Below are 16,046 nucleotides of genomic sequence, written 5' to 3'. Positions count from 1 at the left end.
AGCATAAGTCTTCCAAACTAATTACACAGTTCACCATGTGAAGTATAATTGGAAGCCTCCAAATGCGGGCTGCTTTGCTTTCACAGGAGTTCTAGAAAGCGAGAATTACCTAGCGAGCTCGGCACTGAGCTGCCCTATCATTGCCGGGAACAGCTGAAAGGTGCGGAACCGCTCCATCCGGGACGAAGCCGAGAATTCATTAAGTTTAAAGGCCTCTTTTTGATCTCCAAAATCCTATAAGTGAGAATTTAAGAAACCGGTACTTGAAGGAGGGGCCTGAAGGGGAGAAGGAGGAAGCCCGTGTGTGTGGAGTTTCTTTGATCCAGTGCATTTTAATTACCAGGCTGGGCTCTTCCGGGTGGCTCTGCCGGGAGAACAGTGCAGAACAGGCCGCCTCGTCGCCAGGGTCTACACGGGCATATCTGGAGCATCATTTACCTGCCATTTTTTGGAATGGCCTATATACATCATTCCTGTGTGTATGGAATCAGGAACACAGATAACGTCCACTAAGAAACCCAGGGCAGTAAAACAAATTACTGTATATCAACGTTTTTGACAAATGAACAAAACCTGCTCCTTCTGAGAAAGATGCTGCTTGGTGGTAAAGTGGGAGGTGGGGCTTTATAAACAGTAAAAAGAGGCGAAGGGTAGGTTGTGCACAAACAAGTGACTATCCAGGCTCTCCTCAGCATGGGCTGAGTGATCTTGGAGAACTTCCTCACCTTTCTCAACGTCAGCCTCACCACCTACATAATAGATCTGCCAACCATCTCACTTGACACCCTTGAGAAGCACATTGTAAAATGCATTAGAAAGCTTAGCACCAGTAACTCCAATTCAGAAACAGCGCACCGTAAAAGGATCTTCATAGTAAAACCTGGACCTCAAAAATTCCGAGTTTCATTAATTACATCTAGCTGGTGAAATAGGGAGATGGAAATACTATAACAGTTTTTCTGGCTCTTACTCATAGGATGAAGTTCCAGTTTATAAATAGTGGCTTTTTCCAAATAAAGAATCCCTTCACTGTCCCTGCGTCATGAAGTCCCAAAATAAACTCTAACATGGTTTAGACTGCTGATTATATACCATGCTTATTACTACTGACAACGTATTATTTTGGTTATAGCCTGTAGATACCTTAGATTATAATCTATCCATCCTATTAATGTTTGAATACTTTCTACATTACTGACTTTTCAAACTTAAAACTAACCTTAGGAATAATTCAGTCCAGGGGTCAGCAAACTATGGTCCACAGACCAAATCTGGTTCATCACCTGTTTTTGTAAATAAAGTTTTATTGGCACACAACTACATGCATCTGTTTACCTGCTGGTGATGGCTGCTTTCATCCTGCAAGAGCAGACGTGAGTAGCTGCAACAAGGACTACATGGATTGCAAAGCTGCAAATATTTAATATCTGGCCCTTTTTAAGTTTTCCAACCCCTTCCCTGAGAAGAGAAGCCGAGGCCAGCAAAGGAACAACCCGTCAGGCTGTCCCAGGGAGGTCAGTCCACTGTTAGGCCCAGCATGAAGCCCTGGAGTATCTGCTGCCTTACCCTTCTCCAAGGACAGACAACCCCGGAACAGCTACCCAGGGGTGGGAATGCCATCCTCACCCCTGGGTAGCTCATGGTGACGTGTGGATTCTGCCAACCTGTTAGCTGTTAACCTCAGTTGGCAGAGTCCTTATGCCAGTGGCCACGCTTCGTGACCGATCTTAAATATAAACAAGTAACAACATCTTTAACCTTGGGGAGAGGGGGTGTATTTTCTGGGAGGAAGGTGGAAGAAAAACACAAAAGGGTTTACAAGCCTCCAATTTAAGTTATTTAAAGCTCCCGGTGTGTCATTCTGTACCCACTCCACTTACAGTAATGACATATTTAAACTCCCTTAGCTCAGCCCCTTGATAGCAGTCTTACCCATCTTGATTGCCACCTGAAATAAACAGCTGGAGAAGCTGCCACCTCGGGCAGGATGGGATGAGGGAGAGGAGAGAGGAATGACGGCAAGGAGACCTAAAAAGAGAGTGGTACACCTTGCATGGAAGCTGTGAAAGGAAAGTTCTAGACTTGGAGGAAAAGGAAGTAGGGTGTGAATTCTGGCTCTTACACTGTCTTACCTGGGTGACCTCTGCTGACACTCAGCCTCCCTGGCCCTGACTGTCTATCTTTGCCAAATAGACTGGAAGATACCAATATCTGCTGCACAGGTAAAATGAGGTGATGAATGTCCAGGTCCCCAGCACTCCGGGGCACACTGAAGGGCACAATATCTTCCTGTCCTTTGCATCTTGCCCATCGTCAGTCCATCTTGGGGACTGATCAGCAGTTGGAACAGGGCGCAGAGTTCAGATGCTGTTATCAGACAAGCCTGGAGGGGGAGTCCACACCCAGCTCTACCTCCTGGAGGGCTGTGACCTTGAGTCCAAGAGACAATCCCACCAAGACCCCACTTAACAGTCTACAACATGGAGAATACCACTACCAGCCCCCCAGAGAAAAATTAAATGAGATAATGTGAGTAAATGGCCTGGCCTAGTATCCCACACTTTGCACTCGCATACACCTCATTAAATTGCAGTTGGTTAAAGAGAGTCAAAAACAATTTCACACAGTTAGAAATGTGTGTGCACAGGGGGTGTACACATGTGTGTGAATATACTTCATGCAAGTGTGTGTGTGTGTGTGTGTGCGCACATTCAGTTTCCTTCAACCAGAATATAAAGTACCGAAGGGGAGAGGCAGTCTGTCAATTTACCTGTTACCTCCTTTCACAACCACTGGATTTACTCATTGTAGTGCTCCCAAGGCCCAGCAGCAGAGTCTCCCTGACTTTGATCATTCTGGATTCAAATAAGTTATGCCAGAATCCTGAGAGGTGGTGAGTCCTGCCCAAGGGGACACACACAGTAACAAAAGCCACCAGCCAAATGAGAAATAAGCTATTCTGCAGACAGACACAAATAATGCACAGAACCTATGTATGAAAAAAAGCTACTAAAATATGAGCATTGAAGAGCATTATGGCTTTGATACATTCAAAAGCCTCTTTGGTCTTTTAATAAAACACTTGATAAGTCTGCACATCCTGCCAGAGTCCACAAACATTACTGCAAAATTAACTGGGCAGCTTCAGACCCGGCGAGTACCATGCCAGGGAAGATGGTTTGTGACTGCTTCTCAGACAAAAGGACAACTGTTCTAAGGGGCAGCAATGGTGGCCACTGTGGGCATGGCCAAAGCTTGCAGTGTGTCTTACTGGAGGCATACTGGGTCACAATGATAAGTGTTAATGAAAAACAACAGAGAGAGAAACAGAAATATAGAAAGGAAGAAAGAGAGAGAGAGAGACAGAAAGAAACCAAGGGTTGGGGACGTGCAGAGATGTGCTATGTGTTGGCAAGTAGAAGCCTGTCTGGAATATTCTAAAAGCCCATCTGGGCAGCACCGACTTTTCTGACACAAATAGGCCCATGAGATTCCAAGGCAGGTTATGGCTCGAAAAAGAAATCCCACTTCATGTTTGCAAACACTACCCCTGGACTTGTTTTAAAAGCAGAAAGATAGCAAAGAGGGCTCACCCTCCAGAGCTTTCCATTATGCAAGCCGGACCTGTCTCATTTAATTATTTCCAATCCCTCTCCCTAGGCAGGGTGGGGCTGGGTGATGGACAAATCCCCCTTACTGCTTTAAATCAGTCTGGAAGAGAGAAGTGCTATAACGTACACAGTCATCAACACACTTGGCTATTCTTTAGACCCAGCCACGATGAATCCATCCCCAGCTGACAATACCAGAAAGGGCCATGGGGGAGGCCTTTTCAAAACCAACCTGGAAGGGCAGCTCAGAGCCACTCAGAATGCAAGGCTGGGCTGGAGGAGGCTGGCTTCTCTTTGTTGCACGGTCTCCTATCCAGGCAGAAATTAATACCAGAGACAAGAACATCTCCATTTTGAGGCTGAATAAAGGTCATGGCCCTCATCCCAGACAGTAGTTCACAAACAGACACACCTGGGGACAGGGTCATAGCTGCCTATCACCCTGGGCAAACCAACAGCACAGAACCTTCAGCCTGGCCAGTGGGTGGCTGTGCCTTTGTACCCATGGCAAGCACGACACCCATTGTGGGAGGAAACAAGTGATGGAGCTTAGCACGGGCACTGTGTCTTCTCAGGACGCCTCGGCAGCTCTCTCCCATGTCAGCCCTTCAGCAGGGAAGACCCAAACCTGTCAGGAGGAGACTGTCCCAGACCTGGGCTCCCACGCGATGTCCACAATTACTCAAAGATGCAGGACGCAGCCTCCTTGAACCTGCCATTTCCACAGGGGCCAGAGGAGGGTGGTATACACAAAAGCCAACAAGGGTCAGCCCTCCTAAGGCAACAGGGCCATCTGAGGAATGTGTCATCCTCAGCAAGAACCCACTCTCAAGGCACCATCTCCCTTCACCCACTAGAAAGAGGCCGAATTAAACACCTCACCCACGGTGACATGTCCTATCAGTCGGTCTGACTCTCTATCATACACACACCTTCTCACACTCTGTTTCCTGGCTGCTGTGGGGCTCTTGGGTTGGTCCCAGCCTGTTCCAGAAGCAGAGCCCAGGGGGTAATTTTACTGCTGTCTCACAGACATTCAGGTCAGAGAATGCTGACAGGTACAGGCCTTGCATCGTTTCGGAGTCTCCTTGGGCATTTGACAGGGGAGGGTTCAGCTGCCAAGGGCCCCAGGGAGTCTCAGCTCTCAATGCATTTTCCAAACAGGCACAGAAGGGAGAAGCCCAGCACCAACCTGCAGGCCTCTAGCAGCTTCCATGGGAGCTCCTGCCCTGCGAGTCACAGCCCCACATCCCTCCCCAGCTGCCGTCACCACCAGCTCCCAGCCCAGGCCCCATGTGGCCAGCAAATGCCCGCAAAACTGCACTAAAAGGCCACTCTGTCTGCTCCTGCCAGCACGTGGGACATCACACCAAATGCAAGCCAGACTCTTCCATCTCAGCTTCTGCTGAATTTCACTTAAATCATGATGGCCAGGTTCAAGGACAAGGTTCTTGAGGACACAGCTGTAGCAGGGGCGGGGGCCACGGTAGCCTCTTCTTAGGACTGATGAGGCTACTTCTGGCATGTGCCATCCAACCCCATCCAGCGCTTACCTTGCCAAACTGCTCGAAATATTGCTTTACATCTTCCACTACTGTGTTCGCAGATAACCCGCCTACAAATATTTTCTTTGTTCTTGTGACCATCTGCAAGAAATGACAAGAGAAAGGCATGGGTTAACCAGGTTATCTAAAGCAGGGCTCAAGAGGCTGCTGAAACAATCTGCTCTCCACATTTCTCTAGGAAGGCAATTTTAGATATATTCAAGCTGCATGGCGCGGGCGTTTAGATGTCTAAGGATGCTAGAGACAGTCACTCTGCATATCTCAGGCATTCAGATGGCAACCTAAAAGCTTGAGTTTCATACAGACACAGAGACTTCAGAACCTCATTGGCCACAACACGCAACTTCATTCTGATGGACTAGCAAAAAGAGAAAAATCACATGTCAAGCTATTTTAAAGCTAAGAGACGTGAACAAAACAGACCTAAATGCATAAAAACTGCTGCCCAGAAACCATCCACAAAACCTGTCAATAAGAAATGCACACGATTCAAAAGTACGCACAGGCTGTCTACGCTGAGCTGTTTGTGCTTGGTGCTGGTATAAGTCTTCAAGCAACACAGACGCTGACCTCGCACCTGGAGACCACCCTGCAAGCTTTGTCCAGGATTCCTCCTCCTGATTTCCTGTGATTCATCTTGATTCACCCTGCACCCAGTCATGCCCAGCTAATCCCCAGATCCCTACACTTTTGTTCCTGCAGGTCCTTCTCCTTGGGGTGCCTCTCCACTCCTGAACCTAACTACGGCAAGTTGTAACCTTCCTCCAGGATCCAGCACCTTTCTCCAAAATTCAAAATAGTTATTTATCAATCCAGCCAGGAGTTAGTCCACCCTTTTCTGAAACCCCCTAACAGTGTCTCCATATCCCTGTCTTAACACTCACTGCTCTCCACCTTGTGTGAAGTTACTTCCTCCTCCAGACAATAAGCTCTTGACTCCTCTACAAATCCTCCACCAGGCCAGGCACAGCGTCAGGCACATAGAAGCCAACACTGAATGTTTTGTAGATGTACGTGTGAAAAAATGTGGCCACATTTCCAAATCCCACCAGCTCCAAAGCCAAAGGAGTAGGAAGCTCAATGACATTAACTGCTCAGAGTGGGGACCAAAATCTTACATGTAGGAGCCAAAAATCAAGAAAAATTTCTTTCTAAAGACTGAGTTTAGGCTATGTGCCATTTTAGTTTTACTGTCACAATAAAAAAATAAAAGGAGAATGACATTAACTGTTCAGAGTGGGAACCAAAATCTTACACGTAGGAGCCAAAATCAAGAAAATAAATTTCGATCTAAAGACTGAGTTTAGGCTATGTGCCATTTTAGTTTTACTGTCACAATACAAAATTGTAGAATTTGATGGGTGAGGGTCTGACCAGTTTGTTGGCATATAATCAACACACAATGTCATCTGTTTCTACTGCAACTCGATGTGATGTAGGATGCTGAAGCATAGGAGCCATGGCTGCCTGGGTCAGTCATCACAGAGGCTCCCGGCATATCTGCTGAGTGAATGAGTGAACCAACCCACCTCAACAGGAGCCTGAGGTGAGTGACACCAGGGGGCACAGTGGTTACTGGCAGGCTGTGCTGTAGGGCACTGGAAATCCAGCTCCTGGGTCTAACTCTGGGTGTGACCCTGGGCAGGACTCACTTCCTCCTAGGTATGAGTTTTCTACAGCACGAGATGCTGGGCCAGGGCTCCAAGGTCCCACCTAATGCCCGATTCCCATGAATCCACGAGCATCATAGCCATGATGCAGAGAGGCTTGCAGACTCCAGGGAGCTCTTGCTTTAGCTTAGTAGCTCCCACAGAAGACACATGCCACCATAGCCTGCTGGTTGACCCCAAACTTGGAGCTCGTAGACTCCAGGGAGCTCTTGCTTTAGCTTAGTAGCTCCTACAGAAGACACATGCCACCATAGCCTGCTGGTTGACCCCAAACTTGGAGCTCGTAGACTCCAGGGAGCTCTTGTTTAGCTTAGTAGCTCCCACAGAAGACACATGCCACCACAACCTGCTGGTTAACCCCAAACTTGAATATCCTTGTCATGGACGTTCCACAGTGTTTTAAGAGGACATTATTCTAACAACTCAGTATACCACCTACTCCCTACTTCCTTCTGCCCATTAGAACCAAGCAGTGGCTTGCTCATGTGTTTAAAGCTGGGATTGACTGTTTTTTCACCTCTTTTCAGATGAATGGGGGATTAGATGAGATAGTGCATGTGAAAAATTCTATGAAGATCCCACCACTGTGCACAGCACTGAGCTCCAAGTACCTCTCATGACCTGGTTGGCCTCTTATGCTCACTCATTATTGTCCATCTCCCTTCTCACCCATTCCTTAAGTCTCCCTGGTAAATCAAGGTCACTTGAATGGCAAAATTCCATCAAGCCCTTTCCAGAATTACATCTGTCCCTACACTCATGAATCACCAAATTTTACTAATCTAACTTTGCTGATGTATTCATTCAACAGATACATTAAGTGCGAGGTGCTGGAGCTTATATTCTAATAGAATGTGGAATGTAATCCACTATAAAACGAAGATATAGTGATTAGCCTACCATACAAGGTTCCTATCAGGAGTAAATTAAGTAATGTATGCCAAGTGTCTAGCAGGGCACTGTGTAGTCGCTAAATAAATGGTCACTGTAACTGACCAAAGTCAGTTACTAGACTCATCTTTCAAGCTCAGAACCAAACACGCAGCGAAAAGACACATTACACAAAAACGTGTCTTTGAAAAGGCATCTCTTACTGTCCTATTGTCTTCCACTATAATTTCAAAAACACTTTCCTGCATCTCTACATGCTTTCAGATGGGCAGAGATTCCCAATAGTTTAATTTTAGATTTTTCATTCCTTTTTTTCCCTTACCCCAGCCAAGTAATTAAATGTCTGTAAAGAAACACTAACGTGATCTACCAACATACACTAGTACAGTTCTCAATTTGAAGAAACTCTGGAGAGCCATACTATAATCTGAACCCCACGGTCTCATTTATACACTGTTTAGAGTCGGGCGGGTATACAGCAGCCCTGTCTATATTCCAAACGTTCATGTGGTCCCAGAGAATTCAACAAACAACATGTCTTCATTCCAAATAACAGAAGTCAACAGATTGTTCATTCCCCAGTAACTGGTGAAATGAAAATATCTCTTCATACACCCTCCACCGTTGCCTTATAGCCATAAACCTGCCTAGACAGAGCCCTAAACACAGAGGCAGCCATTCAGCTATAAATCTACACAGTCCCCAAAAAGCCTTTAAAACACCTTTTTTTAAAAAAGGATGAGAAATTCCAGGTCCCAGACAATGCACCAAAGTGTCCAAGTTACTAAAACATCCTCTCCAGGGACCAGCTCAGATACAGTGATGGATCCCACTCCTCAGCAAACACTGAAAGAAACTGTTTTAATCAAAACCTTCCAAACGTGAAAAGGCCAGTGGAAACATGGGCAACCCTTGGTTAGCTGCTCACCAGTGTCTCGGCTTTAGGAGAAGGGGGCACAGCTGCGGGGGCGACAGGGCTGTGCACAGTGACCTCTCCCGCCAGGGGCATGCTGGGGGAAATGGAAGTGATTTACTTTGAGAATGCTGCCAGCATGACTGCCAAATGGACTGTGGCCTGCTCCACAATTTGCATTCTGGTGAGGGACACGGGAGGCAGAGAACCCTGGAGTCACACATTCTTCTCTCGGTTTCCTTGCCATCTCCATGGCTACTGAGGAGGGCAGGAAGGGGATGGGGCTGGGATGTTGTGTCCTGACTCTCAATGGGACTAAATGGAGGTCCTCGAATTCCCATCAATACTATGCAAGGTTTCTATGGACACGTGAGGGTGCACACACATGTATATGCACATGCATGGGTGTGTGTTTGGGTCAACTCCAGTCCCACTCCTTGAGTCTTGGCTTCCATTTACCTAAGGAACCATTCAGTATCCCTGGAACTTTAAACCTGGATACAGTGAGAAGGCTGGACAAGGCAGACCCCCGGGTTCTATACTCCTTTTGGGTTATAAAAAAACAAAAATCCTCTTTACCCAGTGAACAGAGAGTCACCTGTTTTCCTCCTAGGATAGGCCCTTCAGGTAACTGTTTCCTAACCTGCAGCCTTAACACCAGTAGAGTACCCATATAGGGTACAGGGAAGAAGCCACTGCATCCCAAAATGCTCAGATGGCCCCACTCAGCTCCACAGTGAACTGAGATGGAGAGCTACCCATCTGTTTCAGGGAGCTCAGTCCAAAATCCATTAGGAAATTGATCTTAAATTTCCTTTGCTTGGAGTTTTAGTGGAGAGGTTGCGGATAACATTTTGGTATGGGAGTGCTTCCCACCATTAGAGACACCAGATACCTACCCGACAGCCTTGCACCATGTGGGGACAGCCCCCTCTCCCAGCAGGCGCCCCTCCTTTTATGGTTTAAGGTGTCACTCTGGGAAGCAGGAGGTGTCCGTGTGCATGTGTGCGTGTGTGTGCTCTTGCCTGTGTGCACAAAGGGCAGTGGGGAGTGTTCAGGCTCTCACAAATCATTGCTGGAAAGTTCTGCATCTAGACCTGTAATTTAACTAAACACCGCTGCTCTCCACATACCCCTTGGCTCCATAAAGAAAACCCCAGCACCCATTCCAGTTTGGAAAATTGCTGTTTACACGTAAGAACTGGCCAAAGCCAGTACTAACCAGAGCTGCAAAGAGCACTCCACCTCCCTGCCTCTAAACAGAGAGCTGGCTTTTTAAGTTAAAAAAATTCCCTTTTAAAAAATGTGTTTCCATCAGAAACGGTCACTAGGAATGGGACCACTGTTTGTATTTTTATAAAATAGGATAAAGCAAATGGGGTGTGTGTGTGTGTGTGTGTGTGTGGTGTGTGTGCTGTGTGTGTTTTGTGTGTGTGTTGAAGGCAGAGTGGGGTAAGGGGAGGTTAGAAAAGAGAAACTACTTTTAAAAATGAGATTAAAGGGAAAACTTAATTCCAACAGCACTGGCCTAAAGATATTCATTATCACACAAGGAAAACAAAAACAAAACAAACACCAAAAAAAACAAATATTTCTTAATCAGAACAAATACATGAAAAGGCAGGAAATGGCTCTGGAGAGCCTTAAATGAGTATGAGAAAGGCCCACAGAAATTAAATCAGCTCTGGCTATTATCATGTTCCTTAAAAGAGTTCAAATTCCCCATGATGAAAAAATGTAAGCCATCTTCACTCCCCAAGAACACAGGCTTGTTTGCAGATGATGCCTCATCTGTGGGAACCCCAAGGTAGAGAAAGCCAAGGAAAGATGTTAAAATGCTAGCACTGGGTAGGATGCTGCAAACCTTCTAGTTCATCCTCCCCATTGTGCGGATGGAAAAGTCAAGTCAATGAGATGCCTCGCATGCTAGTTAAAGGCAAGGCAGGTAGTTAGGAGGACAGCTTTCCCAGGCTCAGACAAGGGCTCTGTCTATTACCCCATCCTGTCCAGTGACACTGAAGAACAAAAGTACTCACCAAATTCAGAATCCAGGATGAAATCCTATGTATCTGCCAATGTGGCAGTCTTCTCCTATCAGTCTGCATTTGAGAATTAAGTCCAATCTTTGTATGGCAGACCCTCGAGCAGGGCTGCCTGAGATCACAGAACTCCCGAACACCAAGGCTCCATTCCCCAAGGTGTTTCATTCAAGGTACCTCCCCTCTAAAATCCCTACTTCTCCCCATATTTTTCCCATCCTCCCTCACCCTCACAACTGCCAATACTACCATTCTTGCCACCACCAACTCTACCACCATCACCCTCGGAGCCACCCTCCTGCCACCTTCATCACTACCATAACTACTATCACCATCACATCTGAATGCAGTGGCAAACTTACTTAGCTTGCAAAGTCAGAACACAGGTCAGGTATTGGGCATCTTCTCCATCTGTTTCTAGGATCACATGTGGAAAAGAGACTGGGTTGGATCAAAAAGAGTTCCTCCAAAATTCGTGTCCATCTAGAATTTCAGAAAGTGACCTTATTTGGAAACAGGGTCTTTACAGATGTAATTAGTTAAGAATCTTGAGATGAAGTTATCCTGGACATAGGGTAAGCCCTAAATCCAGTAACGGGTGTCCTTCTAAGAAGAGGACAAACAGACACAGAAAGAAGGTGGCCATGTGCAGATGAAGGCAGGGCCTTGAGTGATGTGCCTGCAAACCAAGGAACACCAAGAATTGCTGGCAACCACCAGAAGCTAGGAGAGAGGTATGGGACAGTTTTTCCCACAGAGCCTCCAGAGGGAACCAGTCCTGCTGACACTTTGATTTCAGACTTCTGGACTCTTGAACTATGAAAGACTATATTTCTATTTCTTAAACCAATCAGTGTGTGGTAATTTGTTACAGCTGTCCCACAAAACTAATACAGAGATCTATTCGGGAGAAGCGCAAGGACACCACTGCCTTGACCTCACCTTTTTCTGGTGACAGCAGAGCCACAGTCCACATGGAAACTCTATCAATTATGGGGGAAGAGGGCATCACACCCACCCAAGCAAGGCAAGTCACGCCCACTGGCAGAGGCCACAGGGAGGACATCTCTGCCTTAAATGGTCAAATGACACCTGTCTTGAGGAGAGGAATGGGAAGGACAAAGCCACCTGTAAGGAGAAGCAACCCAAAGGTGACACAAGGATTCAAGTTCCTCTGATAAAAACACATGATGAAAGTAAGGCCAGGGTTTACGCAAGGGCAGGCTCCTGCCTAATAAAATCTGAGATGTTGAGATATACTTTTCCCCTATGGAAAAGCCCTTTTACTGGTGTCTGCTTCCCTGCCTAGAATTCTATGCCCTCACTGTAGATCATCTGTGGGCCAGGCCTGAGCTATGCACTTCCCATGAGTTGCCTGACTTAGTCCTCATGTCAATCTTACGGCAGGTCCCAGCCACTCTTCCACAGATAAGGAAACCAAGACTCAGAAATGTTAAGCATCCAAAATCAAACAGCGTATGGAGTGACAAATGGAGAATCCAAATCTTGCCCTTCCTATTCACTGCTCTAACACCTTCATTTGCTACTGTGTCATCTTCTTTCTTTCCATAAGAAAAAAAACAATTGGAAAAAGGGGAGGATTGAGGGCACCATAAGGAGCAGGTATGTCTTCACCTTTTCTAATTTTGCAGCAAAGATGCAAAAATGACAAGCCAGATCTTCCTGGTGGAAATTTAAAATAGTGCAGCTGCTTTGGGAACAGTCTGGCAACTCCACAAATGATTAAACACAGCGTTGTCTGTCAACTCCACAAATGATTAAACATAGCGTTACCAGGCTGGGCATGGTGGCTCACACCTGTAATCCCAGCACTTTGGGAGGCCAAGGCAGGTGGATCACCTGAGGTCAGTAGTTTGAGACTAGCCTGGCCAACATGGCAAAACCCCATCTGTACTAAAAATACGAAAATTAGCTGGGCATGGTGGTGCACGTCTGTAATCCCAACTACTTGGGAGGCTGAGGCAGGAGAATCACTTGAACCCGGGAGGCAGAGGTTACAGTGAGCCAAGATCGTGCCATTGCACTCCAGCCTGGGTGACAAGAGTGAAACATCTCAAAAATAAATAAATAAATAAACAAACATAGTGTTACCATATGATCCAGCAATTCCGCTCCTTAGTATATGCCCAAGAGAAATTAAAACCTATGTCCACCCAAAAACTTTTACACAGGTGTTCATGGCAGCAACAGCCAAAAAATAGAACAACCCAAATATCCATCAACAGACGAATGGATAAACAAAATGTGGTACATCCATAAATAGAATATTATTCAACTGTAAAAAGGAACGAGGTACTGACACATGCTGCAACATGGATGAACCTTGAAAGCGTTATGCCAAGTGAAACAAGCAAGACACAGAACATCACATATTACAGTTTGGGTATCCCTTATCTGAAATGTGTGGAACCGGAAGTGTTTCAGATTTCAAATGTTTTTGGATTTTGGGATATTTGCATTATACTCAATAGTTCAGCATCTCTAATTCAAAAATCAAAAATCTGAAATGCTCCAACAAGCATTTCCCTTGAGCACCATGACAGCACTCAAAAAGTTTCAGATTTTTGAGCATTCTGGATTTTGGATTTTCAGATTAGGGATCTTCAACCTGTATTTGATTCCATCCAAATGAAAGTCCATAATAGGGAAATCTGTAGAGACAGCAGGTAAATTAGTAGTTGCATAGAGCCAGGGGAGAGGGAGGGAGTGATGGCTAAAGGGTATGCGGTTTCTTTTTGAGGTGATAAAAATGCTCTAAAATTGACTGTGGTGATGGGTGCACATATCTGTGAATATACTAAAATCCATTGAATTGCACCATTTTAAATGAGTGAATTATATGGTATTTGAATTATATCTCAATAAAGCTGTCAAAAAAAAATGACAGGCCAGAGAGATACCTAAGCCAAGAGTCTGAATGCAAAAATGACTTAAAATAAGCCCACATGTCCAAGAAAGTGTGCCTGCCCACCATTCCCACCGCTTCGTCTCTCATCAATTCCACAGGCCTCAGGTCACCCACAGGTGACCACTGGAAAAAGGTATAACAATATTTTACGTTGCCGATTGCTAAAATTAATTTAACTTCAAAGGAAACTAATTACAAATATAACCCCAAATGTTCCTCCAAGTTCTCCCTCCCTGTATATAGCTATTAGCCAGAGAGCACCAGGGTTCAAGCTACAATTTGGCCTTCCCTCTAAATAGCTTTAAAATTGGAAGGAAAAAAATAGCCCTCGCCTATATGGAGCTGGAATATAATTCACACACAATTATACAACATAGTCAGGGCACAACTTTACCTCTGATTAAAACAACAGAAACTCACCTACAGGAGACGGTGATCTTGTAATGAAATGATCAGGATGCTTCGGCTGGGAGCTGAAGCTCCCCACCCTCATCTCAGAGCTCTCTACCTGGCTCCCTCCTAGGCTAATTTAAAAAATACTACTTCCTCTTACCCTAGGGAAAAAGCCGCAGCCACAGGGGTGACCTGTCCACAGATTAGTATCAGAGAGTAATATCCTAAACAGTAGCACTGACTCCTATTGGGGGCTGGGGGAGGTAACCGACAAAGGTAGAGAGATGAGGGCTGCCTTGGAAAGCACAGGAAATTAAGGATCATGATCCCTGCATCAAGCGCTGCAGAGCGAGGTGGCTGGCTAGCCGTCATTCCGATCACAGGCACCCAGGCTGCTCTGCATCCGCAGGCGGTTTCTCCATCACTCCATCCCTCTGGGAGCCGCTGTCCCCCAGTGCTCACCACACGGTGATTCAGACCCACTATGGGGAAGACCCCAAAGACTTTCTCAAGTGTTTGAATGATTACCAATACACTGATGCAATTAAAACCCATAATCTTTTACAACAGTGGTATTAAGCAAAATTAAGTAAGAAACCTTCACTGTTTTTGAATCTGCGAGGAAGTCGTGCATTTCTGCATACAAAAGAGGCCCCTCTAAAGCCCCAGCATGAGAAAGGCAGCCAAAGCAGATTCTTAATAAACCTCAGAAAGAGGTGGGAAAGAAAGAGCCAGACAGGATGGCGGGGTTGGTATGAACTCAGTCTTTCCATCTGTGCCTGTCACTCCAGCAGTGGGAGCCCGAGTTGCCCACCCAGGGTGGAATTCTTCTGAAGATGCACAGATGACTCACGGTGAGGGGTAGGGCCCTAGAAATGGTGGCACGATGGTCTCAGGGTCCCATGACTAAAGCACAGGCCCAAGGTCATTCTGCCTACAGAAATGATACAAATACAACAATAATAGGAAGTTCCCATTTTCAAGCACACCTATGTCAACTGAGACATGCTAAATAACTGACCCTGGTTTCTCAGATGAGGTTGGGTCAAGTCTCCTAACAGTTCCGAGCCTCACGTTCTCCGTTCTATAAAACAGGCCTAGGACCCTGGCTGAAATAACACAAGCTGAAACACAAATGTGAAATCGTAACCCTGAGAACACCATCCACACAAGGGTTCTGTCTCCTCCAGCGCAACCTTTCTCCCAGCTTCTCCTCCTGGCTGGAATCTCCTCAGTGCCTATTTCCAGGCTGAGAAATGCCTGAGGCTCTTCACACCGGCTGTGCTCAGGGTAAAAGAAACCAGCCCAAGTACAGGCTGCAGGATTTAGGAACACACAACCTTGGTGACAAGCTCAGAGCTCCCAAATTGCTCTTTTCCCAAAACATTTCCGTTTATCTGGGTAGCAACTACCACGGAAAATGGTTTCTACACAAAAGTTGAGCATGTCAAAGTTCCCTGTAAACAGAAGTAAATAGCCACCCCCTGATCTATCATCTTGGGGAACCTCTGAGTCCTTCACTATGACATTTGGGAAACATCACAGACAGGCTGAGAAACCATGTTAGAAGGAATGGCCGAGACTACAGACCCTCGGATACACGACAACTTAAGGAAAACCAAGCTTCAGAGAGAAGCCAGACCAAGAGAGGATTTCCAGAGCCCATCTCTCCAGTAAACTGGGAGCCACCTGCCAGAACGAGGCCTGTTCTCATCAGCAACAATCTGGCCTGCTCTTCTTAGGAGCGAGTGTATAAAAACTTTGCTGGTAGGCAGGTTCTAAAGCCAAGTTACCCCATCCCCCAAACCCTCCAGTTGATTTCACGAAAAGAACAAATGGCAGCCTCAACCCTTAGCCTTGATTACCTTCATTACCATATTTTAGATGTACGTGGCAATCAGTTTTTGATGAGCAAGTTTTACCTAATCCACACACTGACACTCCTGTAGTGCAGAGGTTCTCAATTCTGGCTGCACATTCGCACGGCCTGCGGGGTGGGGGTCGTTAAAACTTGCTGATACCTGGGCCCCACCCT

The 16,046-nt window shown here is 46.1% G+C and overlaps 1 protein-coding gene across 19 annotated transcripts in view; it reads right to left on the bottom strand.

The window, feature by feature from the left end:
- Positions 1-16,046, bottom strand: part of MSI2 (musashi RNA binding protein 2) — a 428,220-nt gene that overhangs the window by 278,148 nt on the left and 134,026 nt on the right. For all 19 annotated transcript variants that reach the window (XR_010153021.1, XR_010153022.1, XR_010153023.1 and 16 more), the window contains one exon: positions 5,165-5,257. Coding sequence is in view for 16 of the 19 variants with exons in the window: in XM_063799024.1 (XP_063655094.1) it covers positions 5,165-5,257 (93 nt within the window). In the remaining 3 variants the exon portion in view is untranslated. The remainder of the gene's footprint in view (positions 1-5,164; positions 5,258-16,046) is intronic.

Source organism: Pan troglodytes, chromosome 19, assembly GCF_028858775.2.
Source record: "Pan troglodytes isolate AG18354 chromosome 19, NHGRI_mPanTro3-v2.0_pri, whole genome shotgun sequence".
NCBI classification, from domain to species: domain Eukaryota; kingdom Metazoa; phylum Chordata; class Mammalia; order Primates; family Hominidae; genus Pan; species Pan troglodytes.
This window is presented reverse-complemented; position numbering and strand designations above follow the sequence as displayed.